Here is a 25190-nt window from a genome sequence, read left to right as displayed (position 1 = left end):
AAGCTAAGATATAACTTAACTTTTTTTGGAAATAAAAATTCAAAATACCTTAAACTTGTTTTCTGCTAACTTTACTTTTAACATGACTATTTAAAAATTCATCTTAATGGAGTATTTGGAAAAGCCAACTTTTTAATTGGGTTGACAATAAGCAAAGAATGCAGTTGATATAATGGCCACCATTTACTGAGTGACTGCTATTGCTAGGCATTATTCTCAGGGTCTTTTATTTATCAACTTTCATCCTTATAGTAACACTGCAAAATAAGAATTATTAGCTTCATTTCATTGGTGAAGAAACAGGCTTAAAGAGATTAAAGCGCCTTACCAAGTTTACACAACTGGTAAATCTGCTCAGCTCTCAGTTATTTGAGAGCCTACTCTGTGTTGGCTCTGACACTATGTTGGGTCTGAGAATGCAGCTATGAACCAGACACATAAGATCTCATTCCAAAGGAGCTTACATTCTAGTAGTAGAGTCAGGATTTGAACATAGCAGTGTCAGATTCTAAAGCTTTTCTTTTTAGCTTTCACACAGCCTCCCTACCAAGGACACTACAGAACAGATGGATAAAATGGTTTCAATGCCACTTAAAGTGGGCGAGGATGGAAACTACATACTGGAGTATGTTGTAAGAAAGAAATATTGGTATATGAGTATACAGATATATCACAGGGAAAACCCTAGGACCTAGCTGCATGGTAGGGAATGGAAAGCCTGTGCTGCATAACAGACCGGGCTTACGATCACTTGTAGATAATGTGTAATGCAACAGCAATGACATATGCTTGCTGTTCCATCTCAAAGAGCCTCATATTATCTCAGTGTATAACCCTGCACTGTCCAACACGGTAGCCATTGGCCACTTATGGCTTTTGAGTACTTGAAATGTGGGTAGTGAGGAACTGAATTTTTAAATTTTAATTTAAAAACTGATATTTGATCCAGTTACTAGATCTTTTAAGCATGTTTGGAACAACTTGGGTGTGTGAATCTATTTTTTCAAACTACATATTAGGAAACTTAAATACAGATCAGGTATTTCTGATGAAAATTTAGCATCTGAATTGAAATGTGCTGTAATATAAAATACACACTGGATTTTGAAGACAGTAAAAAAAGAATATAAAACATCCAATAATTATTTAAAAAATATTTATTACATGCTGAAATAATATTTTAGATATACTGGGTTAAATAAAGTATTAAAATTAGTTTCAACCCTATCTTTTTTTATTTTTTACTTTTTTTAAATGTGTCTACGAGGGAATTTTGTGGCTTGCATTATATTTGTATCGGAGAGTGCTGGTATAATGAAAGGGACCCTGGGTAAGGAGGGTCTGGTCCATATATTGTCTCTTATTTCTGGCATCAAAATATTTTCCTAGTATACCTCATTACCCTTTTATCAAAAATTATGTATTACTCATCATTCTTTCTATTAATGTTAAGAATCATGCTAATAACGGTCAATATTTCTTCCTGTAGTTAGAAATGTAAAAATTACTTACACATGCCCTTATATGAATTGTCAGTATACAAGTGTGCACATATAACACATTTATTTCCAAAGAGTATTTCCCATAGTAAGTTTTTAAAAATAGAAAGTAACATAAGTATTCTGTGGGACTGTATTAAAGGATTGACAGATTTTGGGGAGAAACACTTTATACACTATACAATATATATATATATTCAGGACAAAAGGAAACATTATAAAAAGTATAAAAGTAGACAAAAAGACACAAACAATATATTTTAGTTGGAATTTCAAAGTTTTTTTTTCTTCTCTTTCCCCTTTACTTCAAAAGTTATAAATACTTTTGAAGTAGCATATATTGTTGCACTTTTGATTTTTTCTTGTACAGTTGATGAACTTGAGAGTCTGGATGGCTGGTGATCATCTATTTGGCCTTCCCATTCTTTGGTTTCTTCTTCTTTGATTAATAAAGGTTTTCCTAGAGTTTGGCCAACAAGGTTACAGACTTCTTGAGCTTTGCGCCATGCATTCTCAACAGCAACAAGACAGGCTTGCCGTCTTAGGAATTAATGCAGAGATTATTAATATGACATTCAATGAACTGTAGCACTGAATAGTTTTGTTTAATTAATTGATAATTTAGTGTTAAAGATGTGCTTAACTTACCGAAGATTCTCAACAGAACCTGGAGTATGATAGAACTGGGGTTGGCTGATGACAACAGAGCTATCTAGCTTTTCAACAAGAAAGTTACAAATATTTTGCATTTTTCCAAATTCAGTAAATGTAACGCAGACCTGTAAATGAAATGACACTTGAAATTATTTTCATACCTGATGCATTATTTCAAAATTTTCTCTAAATGTGAATAAAAAAGTAAAGCCTGATTACAATGAGGTCATTTTCTAGTATGTAACAGATAAGAAAAGCCTACTTAATACTTACAAATAAATTATTATTAAATTTATTTTTGCTTATGAATATTGTAATTTATATAATATTAACACAAATATTTTAGAATTCATTTTAAACCAGTCACGGACTTTTTATGAAAGAGAATTGGAGGGTTTCCCCTTCAACTTTATTATTTGGCTAAATTCTAACCCTGATAAGTTTTTCATGACTCCTTAGTTGAATCTATGCCGTTAGCTTTCTGATTAGCAGTAATTACATCATACTTCACTGCTGTCATTGAGGTATGTTTCTTCTTCCAACAGTTATTTTCAGATCTAAATGTGGAAGCTCATCTATTTCACTAAGACCTTTGCCTTTAAATACGTGAAAGCAGTTCTTATATTCAGCAATACTTGAAAACTGTAGTCTTAAAACTTTTTATGGAAGCAGACTAACCCTTTTCTTCTAAAGAAACTTTACTGAGGCTCAACACGTGACACAAAAGGTACTGGAGTAGGCTGGAGCAGCAAAGAGCAAGAGACGTGAGGTGACCTCCTGAGTCATCCTATGCCATGCAGAGCCTTGCCTTTAATAGTAAATGTTAGCCAGGGAAGGCCTGGTTTCAATACTAAGTAAATAATGTATTTTATAATCAGTTTGTCAATTTCTATTTTTAAAACTGACTGGGACTTTGGGATTGCAATAAATCTATATATAGATCAACTAAGGAAGAATTGATTTCTTAATGATATTGAGTCTTCCAAATCACGAACAAGGTATGTTTCTCCATTTATTTAGGTCTTCTTTAATTTCTCTTAGCAATGTTTTGTATTTTTCAGCATACAGGTCTTTCGCATTTTTAAAATCACATTTATCCCTACGTATTTTATATTTTTGATGCTTATTAGTTCTAATAGCTTTTTTGTAGGTTCTGTCAGATTTTCTACATAGATGGTCATGTTGCCCATGAATAAGGACAATTTTACTTTTTACTGTCCAGTCTGGATGCCTTTTATTTCTTTTTCTTGCCTGACTGCACTGGCTAGAACTTAAAGTACAATGTTGAAAAGAAGTCATACGAGTTGATGTCTTTGTCTTGTTCCTGATCTTAGGCACAACACATTCAGTGTTTCACCATGAAGTATGTTGTTGTGAGTGCCATTGAGTGGATTCCAACTCCTAGAGACCCTGTGCACGGCAGAGCAGAACACTGCTTGGTTTTTTTGCACCATCCTCTCACCTTCGGGTGCTATATCAGACAATGCTCTGTAGCTATTCATAGGGTTTTCATGGCCAATTTTTTTGGAAGTGGGTGGCCAGGTCCTTCTTCCTAGTCTGTATTAGTCTGGAAGCTCCACTAAAACCTGTCCACCATGGGTGACCCTGCTGGTATTTGAAATACTGGTGGCATAGCTTTCAGCATCACAGCAACACACAGCCGGGCCTCAGTGGTGAGAGCACCAAATCTTAACCACTAGCCCACCAGGGCTGGCTAAGTATGATGTCAGCTGTAGAATTTTCATAAGATTCCCTTTCTCGGTTTGAGGAAGTTCCCTACTATTCCTAGTTTATTGAGAATTTTTATTAGGAATGGATGCTGGAATTTGTTCAGTGTTTTTTCTGCATCTACTGAGATGATCATATGGTATTTCTTTTTAACTTTGTTGATATAGTAAATTAGATTGAACCAATTTTTGAATGTTAAACCAACCTTTCATTCCCAGGATGAACCATACTTGGTCATTATGTATTATCTGTTTTATATATCACTGGATTTGATTTGCTAAAATTTTTTAATAATTTTTGCACATATGTTTATGATGGACATTGGTTTGTAGTTTTCTTTGCTTGTAATGCTTTTGTCCCTGGTTTTGTTATCTTCTGGCCCCAAATAATGAATTGGGAAGTACTCCCTCCTTTTCATTTTCTGGAGAAGTCTGTATAGAATTGGCATTATTTCTCCCTTAAATTTATGCACTTTCTAATTTCTCTTTCAATTTCTCCTTTGACCCAGGGGTTATTGAGAAGTATGTTATTTAAACTCCAAATATTTGGGGGATTTTCCTGAGATATTTCTGTTATTGGTTTCTAATTTAATTATACGGTGGTCAGAGAACTTACTTTGTATGATTCAAATACTTTTAAATTTATCAAGACTTGTTTTATGACCCAGAATATAGTCTACCTTGGCAAATGTTCTGTGTGCGCTTGAAAGGAATATGTAGTCTGCTGTTGTGAAAGTCAGGTTTATTAAGGTATAACTTACATATAGTAAAATACACTCTTTTTAGTATATGTTCTATGAATTTTGACAGATGCATTCAGTCATGTGGGGACTATTATGATCAGTCCCGTCAACCTCCCAGAATTTCCTTGTGCTCCCCCCATTCCAGCCCCTGCCAATTACTAATCTATTGTTGTCCGTTTTTTTAAAACGTTATTTTTTAGAGAAGTTTTAGGCACACAGCAATACTGAGAGGAAGATACAGATTTCCCATATACCTCCTGCCTCTACACATGCATAGGCCCGGCCTTACCATAATCAACATTGCCCACCAGAATGGCACATTTGTTCCCATATATGAACCTACACTGACACATCATAATGACCCGAAGACCACAGTTTACATCAGGGTTCACTCTTGGTGTTTTATATTCAATGGGTTTGGACAAATGTATAATGACATGTATCTATCATGCAGTATCACACAGAGTATTTTCACTGCCTTAAAATTCCTCTGTGCTCCCCCTATTCACCCCACCCTTCCCCTGACCCCTGGCAACCAATGATCCTTTTACTGTCTCCACAGTTTTGCCTTTCCCAGAAAGTTATATAATTGGAATCATACAGTGTGTAGCCTTTTCAGATTGGCTTCTTTCACTTAGTAATAGGCATTTAAGGTTCCTCCCTGTTTTCATGGCTTGATAGCTCGCTTCTTTTTAGTGCTGAACTATATTCCATTTCCCGGATGTACCACAGTTTATTTATCCATTCACCTACTGAAGGACATCTTGATTGCTCCCAAATTTTGCAATTATGAATAGAGCCACTATAAATATCCATGTGCAGATTTCTATGTGAACATAAACTTTCAACTCCTTTGGGTAAATACCAAAGAGTGTGACTGCTGTATCATATAGTAGAGTATGTTTATATAAGAAATTTTGTCTTCCAAAATGGCTGTATCATTTTGCATTCCCACCAGGAATGAATGAGACTTCCTGTTGTTCCACATCCTCACCAGCATTTGGTGTTGTCAGTGTTTCAGATTTTGATCATTCTACTAGGTATGCAGTGGCATCTCACTGTTTTAATTTGCATTTGCCTAATGACATATGATGTGGAACATGTTTTCATACGCTTTCTTGCCATCTATATATCTTCTTTAGTGAGGTGTCTGATGAGGTCTTTGGCTCATTTTTAAATTGAGTTGTTTTCTTATTGTTGAATTTTAAGAGTTCTTTACATATTTTCGATAACAGTCCTTTAAAATAAATGTTTTGCAAATATTTTCTCCCAGTCTGTGGCTTGTCTTATTCTCCTGACATTGTCTTTCACAGAGCAGAAGTTTTTAATCATAATGAAGTCCAGCTTATCAATTATTTCTCTCATGGATCATGCCTTTGGTGTTGTATCTAAAAAGTCATCATGATACTCAAGGTCATCTAGGTTTTCTCCTATGTCATCTTCTAGGAATTTTACAGTTTTGTGCTTTACCTTTAGGTCTATGATGCATTGTGAGTTAATTTTTTGAAGGGTGTAAGGTCTTATCTAGATTCATTTTTTTTTCAATATGGATGTCCAGTTGTTCTAGCACCAGTTGTTGAAAAGACTACCTTTGCCCCACCATACTGCCTCTGCTCCTTTCTCAAAGATCAGTTGACCACACAGGAGTCTATTTCTTGCCTCTCCATTCTGCTCCACTGATTTGTATATTTTTCAAATAATACTATAAAACTACAATAATCAAGACAGTGTAGTAAGTCTTGAGGTCAGGTAGTGTCAATCCTCCAGCTTTGTTCTTCTTCAATATTATGTTGGCTATTCTGGGTCTTTTGCCTCTCCATATAAACCTGAATCATTTATTGATATCCCCAAAATAACTTGCTTGGATTTCAACTGGGATTGCATTTAATCTATAGATCTAGTTGAGAAGAACTGACATTTTGACAATAGTGAGTCTTCCTATCCATGAACATGGAATATCTCTCCATTTATTTAGTTCTTCTTTGATTTTGTTCATCAGTCTTGTAGTTTTCCTCATAAAGATCTTGTACATATGTTGTTAGATTTACACCTAAGTATTTCATGTGGGTGCTATGGAAAATTGTGTTTTTAATTTCAAATTCTACTTGTTCATTGCTGGTATATGGGAAATAATATTTTGTTGAGGATAATATTGGTCTGTAGTTTTTTTATCCTGTAAAAATTTCCACAGGATCTGTAGTGATGTTGCCTTTTTCAGTTCTAATATTAGTAATTTGTCCTCTGTCTTTTTTTTCTTTCTTATTTAGCCTGGCTAGAAGCTTATTGACTTCATTGATCTTTTCAAAGAACTAGCTTTTGGTTTCATTGATTTTTGCTCTAATTCTTATTATTTATTTTCTTCTGCTTACTTTGGATTTAATTTGCTCTTCTTTTTCTAGTTTCCTATGGTGGAAACTTAGATTACTGATTTTAGATTTTTCTTCTTTTTAATATATGCATTCAGTGCTAAAATTTTTAAGTATTGCTTTTACTGCGTCCCACAAAATTTGATAAACTGTGTTTTCATTTAGTTCTAAATATTTTAAAATTTCTCCTTGAGATTTCTTCTTTGACCCATGTGTTAGTTAGAAGTGTGTTGTTTAATCTCCATGTGTTTTGAGATTTTCCAATTATCTGGTAGTGATTTCTAGTTTAATTCCATTGTGGTCTGAGAGCCGACACTGTATGATTTCTGTATCCTTTTAAATTTATTACAGTAGATGTTTTGGCCTAGATTGTGTTCTGTCTTGGTGAATGTTCCTTGGGAGCTTGAGAAGGATTCTGCTGTTTTTGGAGGAAGTACTCTATAGATGTCCATTATATTCAGTCTATTGATGGTATTTATTGTTGAGTTCAACTATGTCCTTACTGATTTTCTTCCTGCTGGATCTGTCCATTTCTGATAGAGGGGGCTGGAGTCTCCAACTATGATAGTGGATTAATCTATTTCTCCTTGCAGTTCTATTAGTTTTTGCCTCATGTAGTTTGATGCTCTGTTGTTAGGGGCATACATGTTAAGGATTGTTATGTCTCTTGGAGAATTGCCCCTTTATTATTATGTAATGTCTTTATCCCTGATAACTTTCCTTGCTATGAAGTCTGCTCTGTCTGATATTAATACAGTGACTCTTGCTTTCTTTTGATTAATGTTACCATGGTATATTTTTCTCCATGCATTTACTTTTAATCTATATATGTCTTTATATTTAAAGTGGTTTCTAGTAGACAACATACAGTTGGGTCATGTTTTCTGATCCACTCTGACAATCTCCTTTAATTGGTGCATTTAGACTACTGATGTTCAAAGTGTTACTGATATAGCTGGATTAATATCCACCATATTCTTTACTGTTTTCCATTTGTTGCCCTTGTTGTTTTTTTCCTAGTCCTGTCCTCCACTCTTTTGATTTGGTGATTTTAATTGACCATTTTGATTCCCTTTTCTCTCCTTTCTTAGCATATCAGTTATATGTCTTTTAGCATATCAGTTATATGTCTTTTTTTTTTTTTTAACTATTTTAGTGGTTGCCCTAAATTTGCAATATACCTTTATAACTAATCCAAGCCCACTTTTAAGTAACACTATATCACTTCACAAGCAGTGTGAGTACCTTATAACAAAATAATCCTAATTCCTCCCTCCCATCTCTTGAGTCATTACTGTCATTCATTTCATTTATATATTAGCATACATAAGTATATATTGAATACACTGTTGCTATTATTTTGAACAAAATGTTATGTGTTAGATTAAGAATAAGAAAAATAAGCGTTTTTATTTACCTTTACTTATTCCTTCTTTGATGCTCTTCCTTTTACATAGACCCAAATTTCTGGTCTATATTGTTTTCTGTCTCTCTAAAGAACTTCTTTTAACATTTGTTGCAAGACAGGCCTAATGGTAACAAATTCCCTCAATTTTTATTTGTCTAAGAAAGTCTTTACTTTTCCTTCACTTTTGAAGGATAATTTCACGGTGTAGAGAATTCTAGGTTGGGTTTTTTTTGTCTTTGTATTTTTCTCTCAACATTTTAAATATTTCAGTCCACTCTCTTGCTTGCATGGTTTCTGAGAAGTCAGATGTAATTCTTATCTTTCTTCCTCTATAGGTAAGGTGTTGTTTTCCTCTGGCTTCTTTCAGGATTTTTTCTTTATCTTTGATTTTCTGTAGTTTGAAAATAATATGCCCAGCTGTAGTTTTTTTTGGCATTTATCCTGCTTGGTGTTCTCTGAGAGTCCTGGATCTGTGGATTGGTGTCTGATATTAATTTGGGGAAATTCTCAGTCATTATTGTTTCAAACATTCCTTCTGTTTCTTTCTCTCTTTCTTCTCCTTCTGGTATTCCCATTACTGTTTCTAACTGTAGTTGTCCCACTCCTTGGATATTCTGTTCCTTTTTTTTTTTTTCAGTTTTTGTTCTCTTTGCTTTTCAGTTTTTGAAGTTTCTATCAAGATACCCTCAAGCCCAGAGATTCTTTCCTCATGTGTCCAGTCTACTAATAAACTCATCTCATCAGAGGCACTCTTTATTTCTGTTACAGTGTTTTTGATCTCTAGCATTTCTTTTTGGTTCCTCCTTAGGACTTCAATCTCTCTGCTTACATTGCCTGTCTGTTCTTGCATGCTGTCTACTTTATCTATTAGAGCCCTTAGCATATTAATCATAATTGTTTTAAATTCTCAGTCTGATAATTCCAACATCCTTGCCATGTCTATTTCTGATGCTTGCTCTGTCTCTTCAAATGCTATTTTTTAACTTTTTGTATGCCTTGTGATTTTTTTTAGTGATAGCTGGACATGATGTGTTGGGTAAAAGGAAGTGCTATAAATAGGCCTTAAGTAACATGCTGGTGAGGTGTGAGTATGCTGGTGAGGTGTGAGGGGAGAGGAAGTGGTCTACTGTCCTATGATTCGGACTCAGTTTTTTAGTAAGCCAATGCCTCCAGACTGTGAATTTCACAAGTATTTCTAATTTTTTTCCTCCTCCCTTAGGTAGGAGAGAATGGCTAGAGTGGGCTGGAGTGGGGTATTTCCCTTCCCTCAGCTCAGTTGGGCTCTGCTAATATACCAGCAGGTTAGGCTCTGGTTAAGTAGTTTCTCCTAAGGGCAGACCTTGTTAAGAAGAACAGTGTGCTATGGCATATTTCAAAATGGTTCCTTTTCCCCTCACTCTGCTGGACACACCAGGGAAGTTTTCTCCAAATTCACTGTGAGAACCTGGTCGAGTTCATGGAGGTAAATCTCACTAAACTGTGAGTTCTCCTCTATGACTGGGTCACCTAGAGTTTTAATTCTGAGTTGTCCACACTGAGCCTCCAGGAATTTGCCGATTATAGTTCAGATGTTCCTACCCAGGCATTGGTTCCAGAGGTGGTTTCTGCTGTGCTTCTGCTCTGGTAAGCTGTGACTCACTGCATTTGCCTGTCTCTCCAATTCTGGAGCAGTGGTTTGCCCTGTATCCTCACCTCCCTCATGGATCCTAGAAGAGCTGTTGATTTTTCAGTTTGTTCAGTTTTTTACTTGTTGTTGGGATGCAGTGGTGTCTTCCAAGCTCTTTACAGGCAGGATAGGAAACTGCAAGTCTCCAATTACTTTTAACCAATTGGTGTCTTTGTATTTAAAGTATGCTTGTTGCAGGCAGCTTATAGGTAAGATTTGCTTTTATATACAATCTGAAATATCTGCCTTTTAATGGAGGTATTTATAACATTTATATTTAATGTGATTTATTGATATGGTTAGGTTTAAACTTCTGATCTTGCTATTTTCTATTTGTCTCATATTTTCTTTGTTCCCTTTTTCCTTATTTTCTGCCCTTTTTTTGATTGAGTATATTTTCATTATTCTATTTGATATCCTTCTTTGGCTTATTTGCTGTAACTCTTTGTTGTTGTTGTTATTTTAGTGTTTGCTTTAGGGTTTATAATATACATGTTTGATTTATCTCAATCTACCTTCAAGAGATATACCATTTTACATATAACAGCCTTACAATATTGTACTTCTGTTTCTCCCTTCTTGACCTTAATGCTATGCTGTTATACGTTTTACTTTTACTTATAATTCCTACAGTTCATTATCACTTTTGTTCAAATAGTCAATTATCATTTTTTTAAAAAATTTTATTTATTTATTTATTTTTCCCCCAAAGCCCCAGTAGATAATTGTATGTCACAGTTGCACATCCTTCTAGTTGCTGTATGTGGAATGTGGCCTCAGCATGGCCGGAGAAGTGGTGCGTCGGTGCGCGCCCGGGATCCGAACCCGAGTCGCCAGCAGCAGAGCGCGCGCACTTAACCGCTAAGCCACGGGGCTGGCCCAAGTCAATTATCTTTTATATAGATGTAGAGATATGGAGATCATATAAGAAAAATATCATATATTTATCTATGTAGTTACCATTTTCAGCATTCTTCATTCCTTTATGTAGATTTCTATTCCTTTCTGGTATCACTTCCTTCTGCCTTAAACAACTTCATTTAACATTTCCTGTAGTGCACGTCTATAGGTAATGAATTCTTTCAGCTTTCTGAGAAAGTCTTTAATTGGCCTTTGATTTTGAGCATATTTTTGCTGGATACAGGTTGGCAATTCTTTTTCTTTTAGTACTTTAAAAACGTTGCTCCACCTGCCTTCTTCCTTGTATTATTTTCAAAGAGAAATCTGTTGTCTTATTTTTGTTCTTTTGTACATAATAGGTCTCTTTTTCTATGGCTTTTAAGATTTAGCACTGGTTTTGAGCAATCCGATTATAATATGCATTGGTATAGTTTTCATATTTCTTGTGCTTAGGGTTAGTCGAACTTCTTGGATTTGTGGGTTTATAACTGTCATCAAGTTTGGAAATTTTTTGGCCATTATTTCTCCAAATATTTTTCTTGTCCCCCACTCTCCTCTCCGTTGGGACTTCAATTATATGCATATTAGGCCACTTGAAGTTGTCACACAGCTCACTGAACCCTTTTTATGTCTTTTCTTTCTGTGTTTCATTTTGGATAGTTGTTATTGCTACGTCTTCCAAGTTCACTACGCTTGTCTTGTGTAATGTCTCGTTTGCTGTTAAGACTCTTCAGGGACATTTTATCTCATATTGTAGGTTTCATCTCTAGCAGTTCAATTTGGGTCTTTTTATACCTTCCATGTCTCTACTTAACTTTTGAACATATGATATACGGTTACAATAACTTTAATGTTCTTGTCTGTTATTTCTAACATCTGTATCAGTTCTGGGTTGATCTGAATTGAGTTTTCTCCTTATTATGAGACTTATTTTTCTGCTATTTTGCATGCCAGGTAATCCTTGTGAATTCATTTTATTGGGTGTTGGATATTTTTGTATTTCTAAATACAAAATATTCTTTTATCTGTTCTAGAACTCTGTTACTTTACTATTTACTTGGAAACTGATCTCTTTGGGTTTGCTTTTAAGATTTGTTATGGGACTAAAGTAATGTTCAATCTAGGGCCAATTATTCCCCCCTAATGAGGCGAGACCCTTCTATATACTCTACCTCATACCCCAGGAATCGTGAGATTTTCTAGTCTGGCTGATACCTGCCTCAGCCCTGCATGAGCCCCACACACTATTCCCTCTAATCTTTCCGGGTGGCTCTTTTTCTAGCCTCAGGTCATTTCCTCACACACATGTGCTGATCAGTATTTTGCTAAGTACTTCAGGGGGTCCCTCTGCAGTTCTTTGAAGATCTCTCTCTGTGCAGCTATCTATTCTCCAGTTCACTGTCCTAGAAACTCTAGCTGTCTTGTGTGGGCTCTCAGTTTCATCTCCTTAACACGAGGAGTTTAACAGGCTCTATCTGGGTTCCCTTCCCTATGCAGCTAGCTGCCTGAACACTCTCTTAAGAAAGTGAGCTAAGACAACTGTAGGACTCTCATTTGTTTCCTTTTTCTCAGGGATTACTGTGCCTCACTGCCTGATGTTCTCTCTTTTGAAAACTACTGTTTCATATATTTTCTACATTTTTTCATTGTTTCAGGTGGGAAGGTAAATCTGGTCCATGTTACTCTATCTTAGCCAGAAACAAAAGTCTTATCTATCTTTTGAAGAGAAGTCTTACAGTGTTTTGGTTTTTTTTTTTTTTTAACATTGTATGGGCTAAACTTTTCTGTTGGTCAAAATCAGCCTTACCACCCCACTCAGGTTGCTAGTTTTTAACCTCTGGGTAGCTTCCAAGTTTGCCTTCCTCCCTGGCTGAAATTCAAAGCTCCAAAATGCCTATAGGCTGCTTCTAATAAGAAATACAGACAATATCATATTTCTCTGTATTTGCATAGTTTAAATATGGAAAAATTCTCTTTCTTTTGCTGCTATATTTAATCTATAACCAACTCCTGAAAAAGACTCAGTTATACAGAGGAGGTAGAAATATGGAAGCTTTGCCTCTTAGATCCACTTGTCCTGGACTTGCAACTTCACATGAAATGAAACATGGCTAGATTTACAGTGCCTTCGTGGAAACTGGAAGGTAACTAAATCTGAGCGTTCAAAGGGTTTCTCTGAATGCAGATTAAAGTAATTGAGCATAACAGGTTCTAAGTGTCAACAAAAGCAATTCCTTACTATACAAGTGCCCTGGAAGTCAACTTTATTTTTGAAAATTATTCTAATGTCTACTCTAATAGATGTCTTAAAATAAAAATAATAAAAAAAAATTCCACTAATAAGCTTACAAAACAGTTCACATTCTGTATTTTATCCAATAGATTTGAAATAATGGGAGAGCTGAATGTTTATAAGGAAAAAAACTAGGCTGCATGCTGGGCATTTCTGAAAAATAATAAAGTAAAAACTTGTACTTGAATTTGGGCTAAAGGTGCCATAAATTTCTTCAATAAAATATAAAATTTGACACAGATACATTTTGTTCTTCTTTACTACCACTGACACATATATGCAGTGTAGGACTTCCCACCTTTTCCAACCTAGAATATAGGTTGATATAGAGATATATTAAGTCTAATTACAGGCATACCTCCTTTTATTGTGCTTTCCTTTATTGCTTTGGAGATACTGCGTTTTTTACAAGATCCTCCACCAGCAAAAAGATTACGACTTGCTGAAGGCTCAGATGATGATTAGCATTTTTTAGCAACAAAGTATTTCTTAAAGTATTTACATTGCTTTTTTAGACATAATGCTTTTGCACACTTAGACTATAGTATAGTGTAAACATAACTTTTATATGCACTGGGAAACCAAAAAATTCACATGGCTTGCTTTATTGAGACGTTCACTTTATTGCAGTGGTCCGGAACTGAACCTGCAATATCTCCGAGGTATGCCTGTATTTATTATGGGTCTATATGACCAATAGCTCTATGATTCAGTATGTCATCGTATCAATGAAACCAAGATTCTAGGTCCAATCCCTGAATCGGTTGGTTTGACAGAGAATCCTAATTGGTGTACTGTTATGGACTGAATGTTTGTATCTCCCCAAAATTCGTATGTTGAAGCCCCAACCCACAACGTGACTGTATTTGGACCTAGGGCCTTTATGGAGGTAATTAAGGTTAAATGCAGTCATAAGGGTTGGGCTGTGATCCAATAGGATTAGCATCTATATAAAGAGACACCAGAGATCTTGCTTGCTCTCTCCTCACCATGTAAGGACACAGTGAGAAGGTAGCCATTTGCAAGCCAGGAAGAAAGCTCTCACTAGAAATCAACCATGCTGGCACCCTATTCTCAGACTTCCAGCCTCCAGAACTGTGGGAAAATAAATTTCTGTTGTTTAAGCCACCTAGTCTGTGGTAGTTCGTTATGGCACAAGCACACTAATACAGGTGCCAATATCCATTCCTGTTTCTTTTTTCTTTAATGATAGAACTCAGAAGTTTTAGCTGGGCATTGGCACCTAACTACATTTCCAAGTCTCTCTTGCAGCTAAGTGTGGCTGAGGTCTAGCCAAAGAAATGTAAGCAGCAATGACAAGTCAAGCCCTTAAAAGGAATGGGCTTATGTTCCCCTTTCTTTTCTCCTTTCCCACTGGCTGGGATACAAATATAGTGTGATGGTGAGAACTGGAGGAGTCACCTAGGTACAGAGATGGAAGCTCTGATTAAGACTGCGGAGCTGACCTGCTATCATTGGACTGAGTACTTCCAGATGTTAAAAGAGAGACAAATCCATATCCTGTTTAAGCCATTGTGTTTTTTGGGTCTATTTGTTAAAGCAGCTTAGACTGTGCTCCCCTGTATAGGTCTCACACACTTGGCGTGTTTTCTTTCTCTTTGGTGTTGCACAACCTATTCTCTTCTTCCCTCTTAAGTTTCCCTGGCTTCCCTGTTCCTAACTGTAGCTGAAGAAAAGTATACAGGGCTTTCTCATCTTAATGGTCCTCCAGGAAGGCATTCGGGGAATAACAAAATAAGGACACAGGAATTTAATACTAAAATCTTGTAGGTCCTTGGAATCATATATTCAGACTCTAATTACTGAGTTTCTTGCTGAGATGTTAAATAGAAAACTCATCTGACTCTAACTTTGCTTTAATTCCAACTCTATACTCTTCCTCTAATTTCTTCTGAACTACTGCCAAATTATTTCCATCCAAAGGCCAATCTATTAAGCATGTAAATTTGAGATCATTAAGAACAAGTCATGATATACAACTTGACTTCCTAGTTGGTAAGTTACCAGAGAAATATTGTAGGCATAGGGGGTTTATATTTTATCTAGATATTTACACAAGTCTTAGGATATACTGACATACACTCTCCATGGTTAGGGTCATAGTTGATTAATGCTACTCAATAGTTTTGTTAATTACATAGATGGGTACACTGTTGATCAAATCAGCAGATGATATAAAGCTGGTAGGACTAAATATAAACAGTGCTTGATAAAATCAAGATCCAAAAAGATCCTAACAGGCCAGAAATGCAAATCAAATCTAGTGGATAAAATATTACAGACACAAATGTAAAATCCCATACTTCATTTTGAAACAGCAATAACAAAGTATAAGATAGGAGAAATATGATTTACAAGTAGCATGAGAGAAAGACACTTTTCTAGTTGTCATTATTGATATGACTGTAAGCTCGACAGAAGGGAACAATGTGATGCAAGTGCTGAGGAGTTAGATCAGTCTTAAGTGTCTTATTAGAAATAAACACTCCAGAATAAGGGAAGTAATCATCTTTCTCTAATGTGGACTAGCCAGATCACAATTAGGACACTACTGTTGTAGAAGCTTTAGGAGGAAATTGGTTAACTAAAGAAAAAGTTTGTCATATAAGCAATGGCCAAAGAAAAGGGATTCTTACCCCTGGAGAAGAAAAAAGTAGCATCAATATGATACTGAACTTCAAGTATACACTTCAAGGAAGAAGTATTAGCCTTGTTTTGTCCTTGGAGAGGTACACTATTAATAATGGATGAGTACTAGTGAGTCAATTTTGGTTTAACATTAAAAAATTTTATAGTGATTACATGTCTGAAAATGGAATGGGCCTTTTATATAAAATGTATAAAATATTTCATAACAAAAGTGAAGAGTTAAAAAAGATTAGATGAGCTAATGTATGGAAAATACCTGACGCATGACAGACATGCAAGGAAAGAGAGGGGGAAAACTGCATGAGTGGTTATACTCCTTTCTCTATTCAACAGACATTTACTGAATGCCTATTATATCCCAGGCTTTTAAATTCCCTCCTAACACTGAGATTATGACAGGAAAACAACATGGGAAGTGGAAAGAGTAGAGATGTGGGAATAGCAAAGCCCAAGTTTTAATCTAACCCCCTCCCCACACATACAACCACTTACCCACCCTTAAAGAAGTCACTTAGATAATTTCTAACTTTCAATATCCCTCCCTTTAAAATAAGGAAAGGCAGCAGGGTAGGTGGGAGGTTAGATAAAGAATCTCTAAAGTGCTTTTCAGGATGAAAATTTCAGACATTACGTGAAAAGTAACGTTCTACCTCTTATTCTACATATTTGTGAGAATATTGGTGCATGTTAGACATTAGGTTGTAGTGTTCACTCCATCCACAGCCCTGAAGCCACACTGTTCTTTATGCACAGGTTGGCACACTTTGTACCTGGTGACCCTCTCACCCTGGTCTCTGCGGACTGCTAATGCTGACCTAAGAGCAATCATGTGTCGGATTATGTGATATAAGAGTTCTGGCTACTAGGGAACCTTATACAAAATATAATCAGATTCTCTCTTAAGAAATTCGAATACAAGACATTAAAAAGGTAACTAGAGTAGAAAGAAGAGGAGCAGAATTTAGTGAAGTTCGCATTCAGCCATGTTTTATAACAAAGCAAGCAGCTCTAATGCACTTTTTTTTTAAATTGTGGTAACATTGGTTTATAACATTTTATGAATTTCAGGTGTACATCACTATACTTCTATTTCTGCATAGATTACATCATGTTCACCACCCAAATACTAATTACAACCCATCATCACACACCTGTTCTAATGCACTTTCTACACCTGAAGAGTCAGTACCTAGAACAACGCAGTCTGAAAAACATTCCCGTTTTCCACGAAGCCTGGCTGTGCATTTGCTGGGACTGTTTCTTTTCCTCCTTACTTCCTGGTGTACTCGCAAGTAAACCCCATTCACTAAGGAAACCTGAGCCTCCCCCATGTTCCCTACAACCTGAAGTCCTAACAGGTGATAACTACTGGAGGGGCGCTAGAACAACTCTCAGCTTCTGATCTCTAAAATACGGAATCTTACCAGACTGCTCTTCATCCTGTTTGAAAGGTAGTTTTCAGTCCCCATTGCTACAAAATAACTTTTGCCAAATAGATCCCTAAAATCATCATCAGTAATTTTAAATTCCCTGAGATAGTTAAATTTTAAGTGGAGAAATCACAAAACTACTGAAAATGGAATTACTATCTGAAGAGAAGAAATTAGGATTCTACTTTCCATTCTAATTCTTGTAATATGATCTTTGAGAAGTCCAAGCCTAAGCAATCTGAGCCTAAGGTCACACCCTTAAAATTAGAAAAATAATATATTATCTGCCTGAAGGTAGGACGAGGTGATTTCTTGAGGTATTTTCTACCTCTAAAGATACAACTTCTCTGACCAGATAAACAAGATTCCACTCTAACCCCATTCTTGTTTGTTCCCTGTGGCAGGGAGGCAGCAAGGACTAAGCACATACCCCAAGATGTTTGGAATCATAAACAGACAGCAGTCCTGTAACCTAACTACAACTATAACACACTCTGATTTCATAAAATCCCGATCATAAAATCTTTAAAGATAAGTAAAAAGTATAGGCAGTTGTAGGAACTAAATGTTATCATTAATTGAATGTACAAAAATTTCGCTTTTTAATTGTGCAAAGGCTGAGTAGTTTTTATTTTTAAATAAATCTTAACTTACTACAACACAATAAAATTGCATTGTGAAACAAAAGAATGCTGAAAAGTGTTTCAATCCTTTATATTATGACTTTATTAATTTTTTTTTTAATCTGAGAAGAAATTTCTCTCCTGTAGCATTTCCTGCTCACTAGGTGATAACATTACTAAAATTTTACTTGGGTGGCAATTAACTGTTACTTCTCTCTTGCTATGTTTATTCCATTTCAAAACAATTTATCTTAAATAAATCTCATTAAATTTATTTTAAAAGCTCACACAGATACGTAACACCAAAAATGATTATAAGAAACACAATCTTTTATCAATACCATGAGAAGCATTTCTCCTGTACATTTCAGTTGAAGAACAAAAACAAATGCAAACTGTCCCCATAAAGTCATGCTGTTTCCAATTATTTGTGAAGATAAGTACATACCTCTGCTTCCAGGTGATAAGCATTTTCCACTCTTCTAAAATCTTTTGTCACTGTTACATTTTCTGCCTAAAACAAAGTACAAGAATATGATTACTACATGTCTGGCTACTAAATGCAATTATCCTAAAACATAAAGTAGAAACCTGAACTTATTAAAATCAGAAAGACAAAGTATGCAGAAAAAACTGGTTTGCCTGATGTTTTAAAACTTTCCTAAAAGTAACATAAAATAAATTCAGAAGCCTAAAAATATTTGCTGAAAATTTCATCATAGTTGTCATTCCATTTGTAGTAATTTTTACATTAGCTTGTACAAAAAGTATGAACTTAGGGTGGGGTATATATAATTATTTGTACGTAAAGCATCCTAAATGTTAAAGGAGTGCTGGAGTTTTAAAAATGTTTAATTTACAAATAATTTTTTTTTTTTTTTTTTTAATAATTTTTTTATTTATTTTTCCCCCAAAGCCCCAGTAGACAGTTGCATGTCATAGCTGCACATCCCTCTAGTTGCTGTATGTGGGATGCGGCCTCAGCATGGCCGGAGAAGTGGTGTGTTGCTGCGCGCCTGGGATCCGAACCCAGGCCGCCAGCAGCAGAGCGCACGCACTTAACCGCTAAGCCACGGGGCCGGCCCAATTTACAAATAATTTAATACAAATTTACTGACTACCTATAGAATGCAACTTTGGGTAAGTTACTTTACTGTTTTGAGCCTTACTTTCTGCATTTATGAAATTAGGTTAATACCATGTATACTCACAGAATTTGTTTTGAGGATTTAATGAGAAGTTGTAGTACATAAAGGGCTTGATGCAGAGAAGGGAGTCAGGAAACGTCGATGCTATATGATTAGGATATAAATGTTTCCTGAAATACTGAACCTGGGCTAGTTTGTTTTTAGAAAAGTAACATCAATGCTTTTTGACTCTCTGGGTGAATACAGGGTTCATAATTGTGGTAAAAAAGTGATACTTCTTATTTACTTTTCAAAGAGTTTTGAAATTTAGTGAAATGAACTCTTCGCCTACACTCATCCTTGGGGACAGACAGAATTTATATTTTATAAATGTTTTTGTGTCTCCCAATATATGCTAAATAAATATAAATATTATTATGCTCTATAATGATTTAATTACTTTGATTTTAGGGGAGTTAGCTGCATCTGAATTTTAAGATAAACTAATTTCAAGCAGTTTATATTACCCAGAAAAATTCTAAAAGGCTTTAACCTGAAAATTTGAACTCAATTTCCAATTACAGCTCTGATGTCTGTCACGTCATGAAAATATTAATGCATTTTTTATGATAAAAGTAATACCTGCTCATTGTAGGAAATTCAGAATACAGATAAATGTAAAATAAAACAGTACTGAATATATTGCTTGTAATCAGCTTTTTTCATTTGATTAACATGAAACTTTTCTGTCATTTAATATTCTTTTATGACGTCAACACATCTATTTTTTTAGATGTCTCTTTTTTCATTTTTTCCCCACTTCACATGATAAATATATATAAAACTTCTGACTGAAAAATTACTAGAGGAATAACTTTAGGAAAGGTAGCTGGAAAGAAAGTATCTTTTATTGTTACATTTAACAGTGTTATTATTTTTATAAAAAATAATATATGCTAATTAAAGAAAATCTAATACTAGAGAAAAGGAGACGAAAGTAATAATGTCTCCCCACCCCAATACTGTTAATAATTTAGTAAACATTTTACTAAATCATCTATCAATGCCCATAAACATACCTAGATCCATGTATAGACTTTTTCATAAATGAAATTATATTCTACATGCTGTTCTGTAACCTACTTTTTTTTTTGTAAGGAAGATCAGCCCTGAGCTAACATCCATGCCAATCCTCCTCTTTTTGCTGAGGAAGACTGGCCCTGGGCTAACATCTGTGCCCATCTTCCTCCACTTTATATGGGACGCTGCCACAGCATGGCCCGACAAGCGGTGCGTCGGTGTGCGCCCGGGATCCGAACCTGGGCCGCTAGCAGCGGAGTGCGTGCACTTAGCCACTACACCACGGGGCCGGCCCCTGTAACCTACTTTTAATAAACTTTTTAACTTAGAATAATTTTAAATTTACAGAAAAGTTGCCAAGATAGTACAGAGAGTTCCTGTATACCTCAGTTTCAGATTTCTCTGATGTTATCATCTTAGATTACCATGGTACATCTGTTAAAACTGAAAAAGCAACACTGGTACATTACCATTCACTAAACTCCAAGCTTTATTTAGACTTCACCAGTTATTCTATTCCTGTTCTTTTACTATTCCAGGACCCAATCCATGACACCACTTGGCATTAATGCATCATGTCTCCTTAGTCTCCTCTGGTCCATGACAGTTTCTCAGTCTTCCCTTGTTTTTCAGGACCTTGAAAGTTTTGGTCAGGTATTTTGCAGGGTGTCCTTCAACGTGGGTTTGTTTGATGGTTTTTTTTTTCTCATGATCAGACCACGGTTATGGGTTTTAGGGAAAAATACCATAGAGGTGAAGTGCCCTCATTGTCACAACATATCAGGGGGTACGTGATAGCCACATGACATTACTCATGATGTTAACCTTGACCACTTGTTAAGGTAGTGTCTGCCAGATTCCTCCACTATAAAGTTACCATTTTTCCCTTTCCATGCTGTATTCACTGAAGGCAAGTCACAAACTCCAGCCCACATTTACTTACTCTCCTCAGCTGTTAGTTGAAGGCTGCTGGAGCTGGGGGAGAGGCTGTTAATTCTCTGGCACTACTGGCTGTCCCACTTGTAGGCAGAGTAGATTCCTGCAGCCAGGCAAAGTTGGCAAAGAATTTACAAGTGTTGGCATATGGAAGCTGGGCCTGTGTGCACACAAGCGTGAAGTGCCAAGGGATACAAGTGTGGGCTATCTATAGCCTCTGCTACATCCCCTACCTGAAAACTCAATCACCCACTGCCAACACAATAAAGCAGCAACACACGGTAGTGGTTAGGAACATGAGCTTTGAGGTCAAAGTTCTTGACTGGAGTCTAAACTCTGCCACTTCCTAGCTATGTGATCTTGGGCAAGCTACCTGCCAATAATCACTCTGGTCCCGAGAGTTCTCATCTGTAAAACAGCCAATGAAATACCAGTCTCAGACTCAGACTTGGGGACTGTGTCATTTCTAACAAGAGACTCAAAGCACTTTTATGAACTCAGTATTACTCTGGATAAATCACAACTCTGACCTTTAGAGTCATACTCTGTAAAATGAGGGAATTGAGATAGTTGACCCATTCTGTGGTTTCTAATCTTCTTTCATTCTAACTGTCTGGAGCCTGGCATGGTGGGAAGCAACCAAGATTTTGGTTTCAGGAATACAGGAGTTCAAATACCGCCCTGGCTGGAGTTCAGAGCATTACTTAACATTTTTAAATCTAGAAAATGCGGATATTAAAACCTGCCTAACAGTGCTGATGTGTGGATTAAATAAGGCTGGTTCATTTTTTTCTCCTTTTCTTAGAAGTAGGCTTAAGGTAACATTTATTTAGTGATTTGCTTCATGGACATCTCTGGTAAGTAGAGGTATTTCATATACACGGCATCTACAATATACTGGCTTAATTTTTTTTAAGTTAAAACTAAAAAATTTGGAGAAACTTTTTGAGACTCTGTATAAAACGAAAATGGATGCAATCTTTCCCTCCACGTTACTGTTAGTGAAAAATACTGAGGAACCACTCCATGCAAAGCTTTACGTGGCTAGGAGGAAGCAGATGCTTTTCTCTTGCAAATTCCATGGTGCAAAATGAAAACGAGAAGTGATTAGTGTCAAAAACTAACTCAAAATGGATAAAAGACTTCAATGTAAGACCTGAAACCATAAAACTCCTAGAAAAAATATAGACAGTACACTCTTTGACATCCGTCTTAGCAGCATCTTTTCAAATACCATGTCTACCCAGGCAAGGGAAACAAAAGAAAAAATAAACAAATAGTAGTACCTCAAACTAAAAAGCTTCTGCACAGCAAAGGAAACCACCAACAAAATGAAAAGACAATCCACCAACTGGGAGAAAATATTTGCAAATCATATATCTGACAAGGGATTAATTTCCAAAATATATAAAGAACTCATACATCTCAACAACAACAAAAAGGAACAACCCAATCAAAAAATGGGCAGAGGATATGAACAGACATTTTTCCAAAGAAAATACACAGATGGCCAACAGGCACATGAAAAGATGTTCAACATCACTAATTATTAGGGAAATGGAAATCAAAACTACAATGAGATATCACCTCACACCAGTCAGAATGGCTATAATCACCAAGACAAAAAATAACAAATGTTAGAGAGGATGTGGAGAAAGGGGAACCCTCATACAATGCTGATGGGAATGCAAAGCAGTGCAGCCTCTATGGAAAACAGTATGGAGATTCCTCAAAAAGTTAAAAATAGAAATACCATATGATCCAGCTGTCCCACTACTGGGTATTTATCCAAAGAACATGAAATCAACAGTTCAAAGAGACTTACGCACCCCTGTGTTCACTGCAGCATTATTCACTATAGCCAAGAAGTGGACAGAACCCAAGTGCCCATCAATGGATGAAAGGGTAAAGAAGATGTGGTGTATATACACAATGGAATACTACTCAGCCATATAAAAGACAAAACCATCCCATTTGTGACGACATGGATGGACCTGGAGGGTATTACGCTAAGCGAAATAAGTCAAAGACAAATACTGTATGATTTCATTCACATATGGAAGATAAACACATGGATAAGGAGAACAGATTAGTGGTTACCAGAGGAGAAGGGGGTGGGGAGAGGGCGGAAAGGATAAAGCAGCACATATGTACAGTGACAGATAAAAACTAGACTATTGGTGGTGAACACGACACTATCTATACAGAAACAGAAATATAATAATGTACACCTGAAATTTACACAATAAGTCAATATGACCTCATTAAAATAATAAGAAAAATGATTAGTGTCTAGCACACTGCTTAGGCAAGCATTTACATCTAATGTTTCAAGTTTAAGAGTTCATCATTTCAAGGTTAGAAACAAAATCACTGCAGCAAATATCGCCAAATAAAACCTCACGCAATTTGCACTGTTTTATTTTACAAGTCACTGCAGCCAACAATTACTTTCATCTAGAAGACGGATGGGCCAAAGATGCACTCTGCCAGGTCCTGGAGCCGTGGAAAAGCGACGCGACAAAGCTGTCCCTTACGCTCAAGACCCTGCACACGTGCACGCCGGCTCCAGCAGCCCGCCGGGACGGAACCTCGGCCCCCCTTTCGGCGGCCCACTCCAAGTTCCTCCCCCGCGGAGCTCTCACCTGCACACCCTGCTGCTGGAGGCTCTGCGTGATGTAGTCCAGGCGGCGGCCGACGCTCCTCTTGGCCTCGGCCGCCGCCTCCTTGGTGCTGCTCACTCGCACCGCCAGCTGCGCCCGGTCGGGGCTCGCAGACACCTCCGCGGCGCCGCTGACGTGCACCTCGCGGGGCGCACTTGGGGCCTGTGCTGAGGAGAGGGGGCGGCGGAGACCAGGCAGCGTTTCTCCGCCCGAGACCAGGCTGTTCTCCCGGCCCCGCTCAGCCCAGGGAACCAGTTCCACGAACACCCGCGACTGAGGGGCCTGTTGCAACGACATAGTGAGGCCAACTGCGTTTCCATAGCAACGAAGGGCCGACGGCGGCCGAAGAGGCCAAAACGTGCCGCAGCTTTCCCGTGCGCGGCGCAAAGGATGCCGGATGGGCCTGGACGTCTGGGGGCTTCTTGAGGGCGCGAGCGGCGCTTTGCCGAGGCTGTTGCCGCGTGCTATGTACAAGGTGTTGCGCTAAGCGCCTCGTTACAGTTTTTAACACGTTTCCGTTGCGGCCTTCAAAAATCTTAGGGCTCTGCAGCGTCCGTCACAGTGAGCTCCGCCTTGTCACGGCCCCCGGCCGCGTCCGCCCGGCCCTGGTTAGGTCGGGGGAGGTTCGGGGAGGCCGCGCGTGCCGAGTGGGCGGGTTTGCTGTTGCGCTCACGCCGCTCTGCGGGGTCTCCTGTCTTGTCCGACTCCACCTTTCCGCTCGGGCACAGCTCTTTGAGGCCCCACAGCGCCACGGTCTGCGAGAGGTGTCTGTTGCTCTTGAGCAGTTTATGATTCTTCGAATCATTCTTCGATTCATCGTCTCTAAAGCCCTGTTGATAACACATTTCACATTTGCGATGTGGTTATAAAGAGCTTGCCGTATGGAAAGCAAAGAGAAAGTAATAGCTAACAGTAATAATAGCTAAAGCATTGGCGTGATTTCCAGGACTCTGAGTTTTCTCTAAAATCTCTGGAATGGTTCTGGGCTTGAATGTGGACGGAAGAGACTCAGGGGTTATCAAAGCACATTCAACATGGACATTGCTGGGTCTGTACAGCTTAGATCTTGTCGATAGGCTTTTCTTGAGAGAACAACACAACCCTCAACCCACTGACCCCGATGAGGTAGGTTTTCTTCTTACCATTAAGTAATGATCTATGTAAAAATAGCACTGTTGTCCCCTGAGGGAGGAGGAAAAAAATTTTTTTTTGAATAACTAATTAAAAAAAAAGAAGAGGACAACTATTCTCTTGAAAGGATCCTGGAAAAGTCAACTGACAATTCTCGTGTAGTTTCTTTTCTATCATTTTTCTTTTCTTTTTGAGTAGTAGATAATTCACCTAAATCAAATGGTACCCCCTCCCCTCCTTCATTTAGCTCATCACTCAAAGCAATTTTGTATGT

The 25190-nt window shown here is 37.1% G+C and overlaps 1 protein-coding gene across 1 annotated transcript; it reads right to left on the bottom strand.

Moving 5' to 3' along the window:
- Positions 1–1546: 1546 nt before the first annotated feature.
- On the bottom strand, positions 1547–24365 carry IRAK1BP1 (interleukin 1 receptor associated kinase 1 binding protein 1). Its single transcript, XM_004422051.3, has 4 exons — positions 23768–24365; positions 18428–18493; positions 2148–2278; positions 1547–2039 (listed from the first exon to the last, which is right to left on the bottom strand). The coding sequence occupies exons 1-4, from the start codon at positions 24080–24082 to the stop codon at positions 1772–1774; spliced, it is 780 nt and encodes a 259-aa protein (XP_004422108.1). The 5' UTR covers positions 24083–24365; the 3' UTR covers positions 1547–1771.
- Positions 24366–25190: the final 825 nt, after the last annotated feature.

This window comes from Ceratotherium simum, chromosome 19, assembly GCF_057802395.1.
Source record: "Ceratotherium simum simum isolate JZ-2026a chromosome 19, ASM5780239v1, whole genome shotgun sequence".
In the NCBI taxonomy this organism is placed as follows: domain Eukaryota; kingdom Metazoa; phylum Chordata; class Mammalia; order Perissodactyla; family Rhinocerotidae; genus Ceratotherium; species Ceratotherium simum.
The sequence above is the reverse complement of the archived record's forward strand: the minus strand, read 5'-3'. Positions and strand labels throughout refer to the sequence as shown.

Coding starts and splice junctions, on each gene's coding strand:
- IRAK1BP1 (XM_004422051.3), bottom strand. CDS start 24,082: ATGTCGTTGCAACAGGCCCCTCAGTCGCGGGTGTTCGTGGAACTGGTT. Junction 2,279..18,427: donor CTTATCACCTGGAAGCAGAG/GTATGTACTTAT, acceptor TTTCATTTACAG/GTCTGCGTTACATTTACTGA. Junction 2,040..2,147: donor GGTTCTGTTGAGAATCTTCG/GTAAGTTAAGCA, acceptor TTAATTCCTAAG/ACGGCAAGCCTGTCTTGTTG.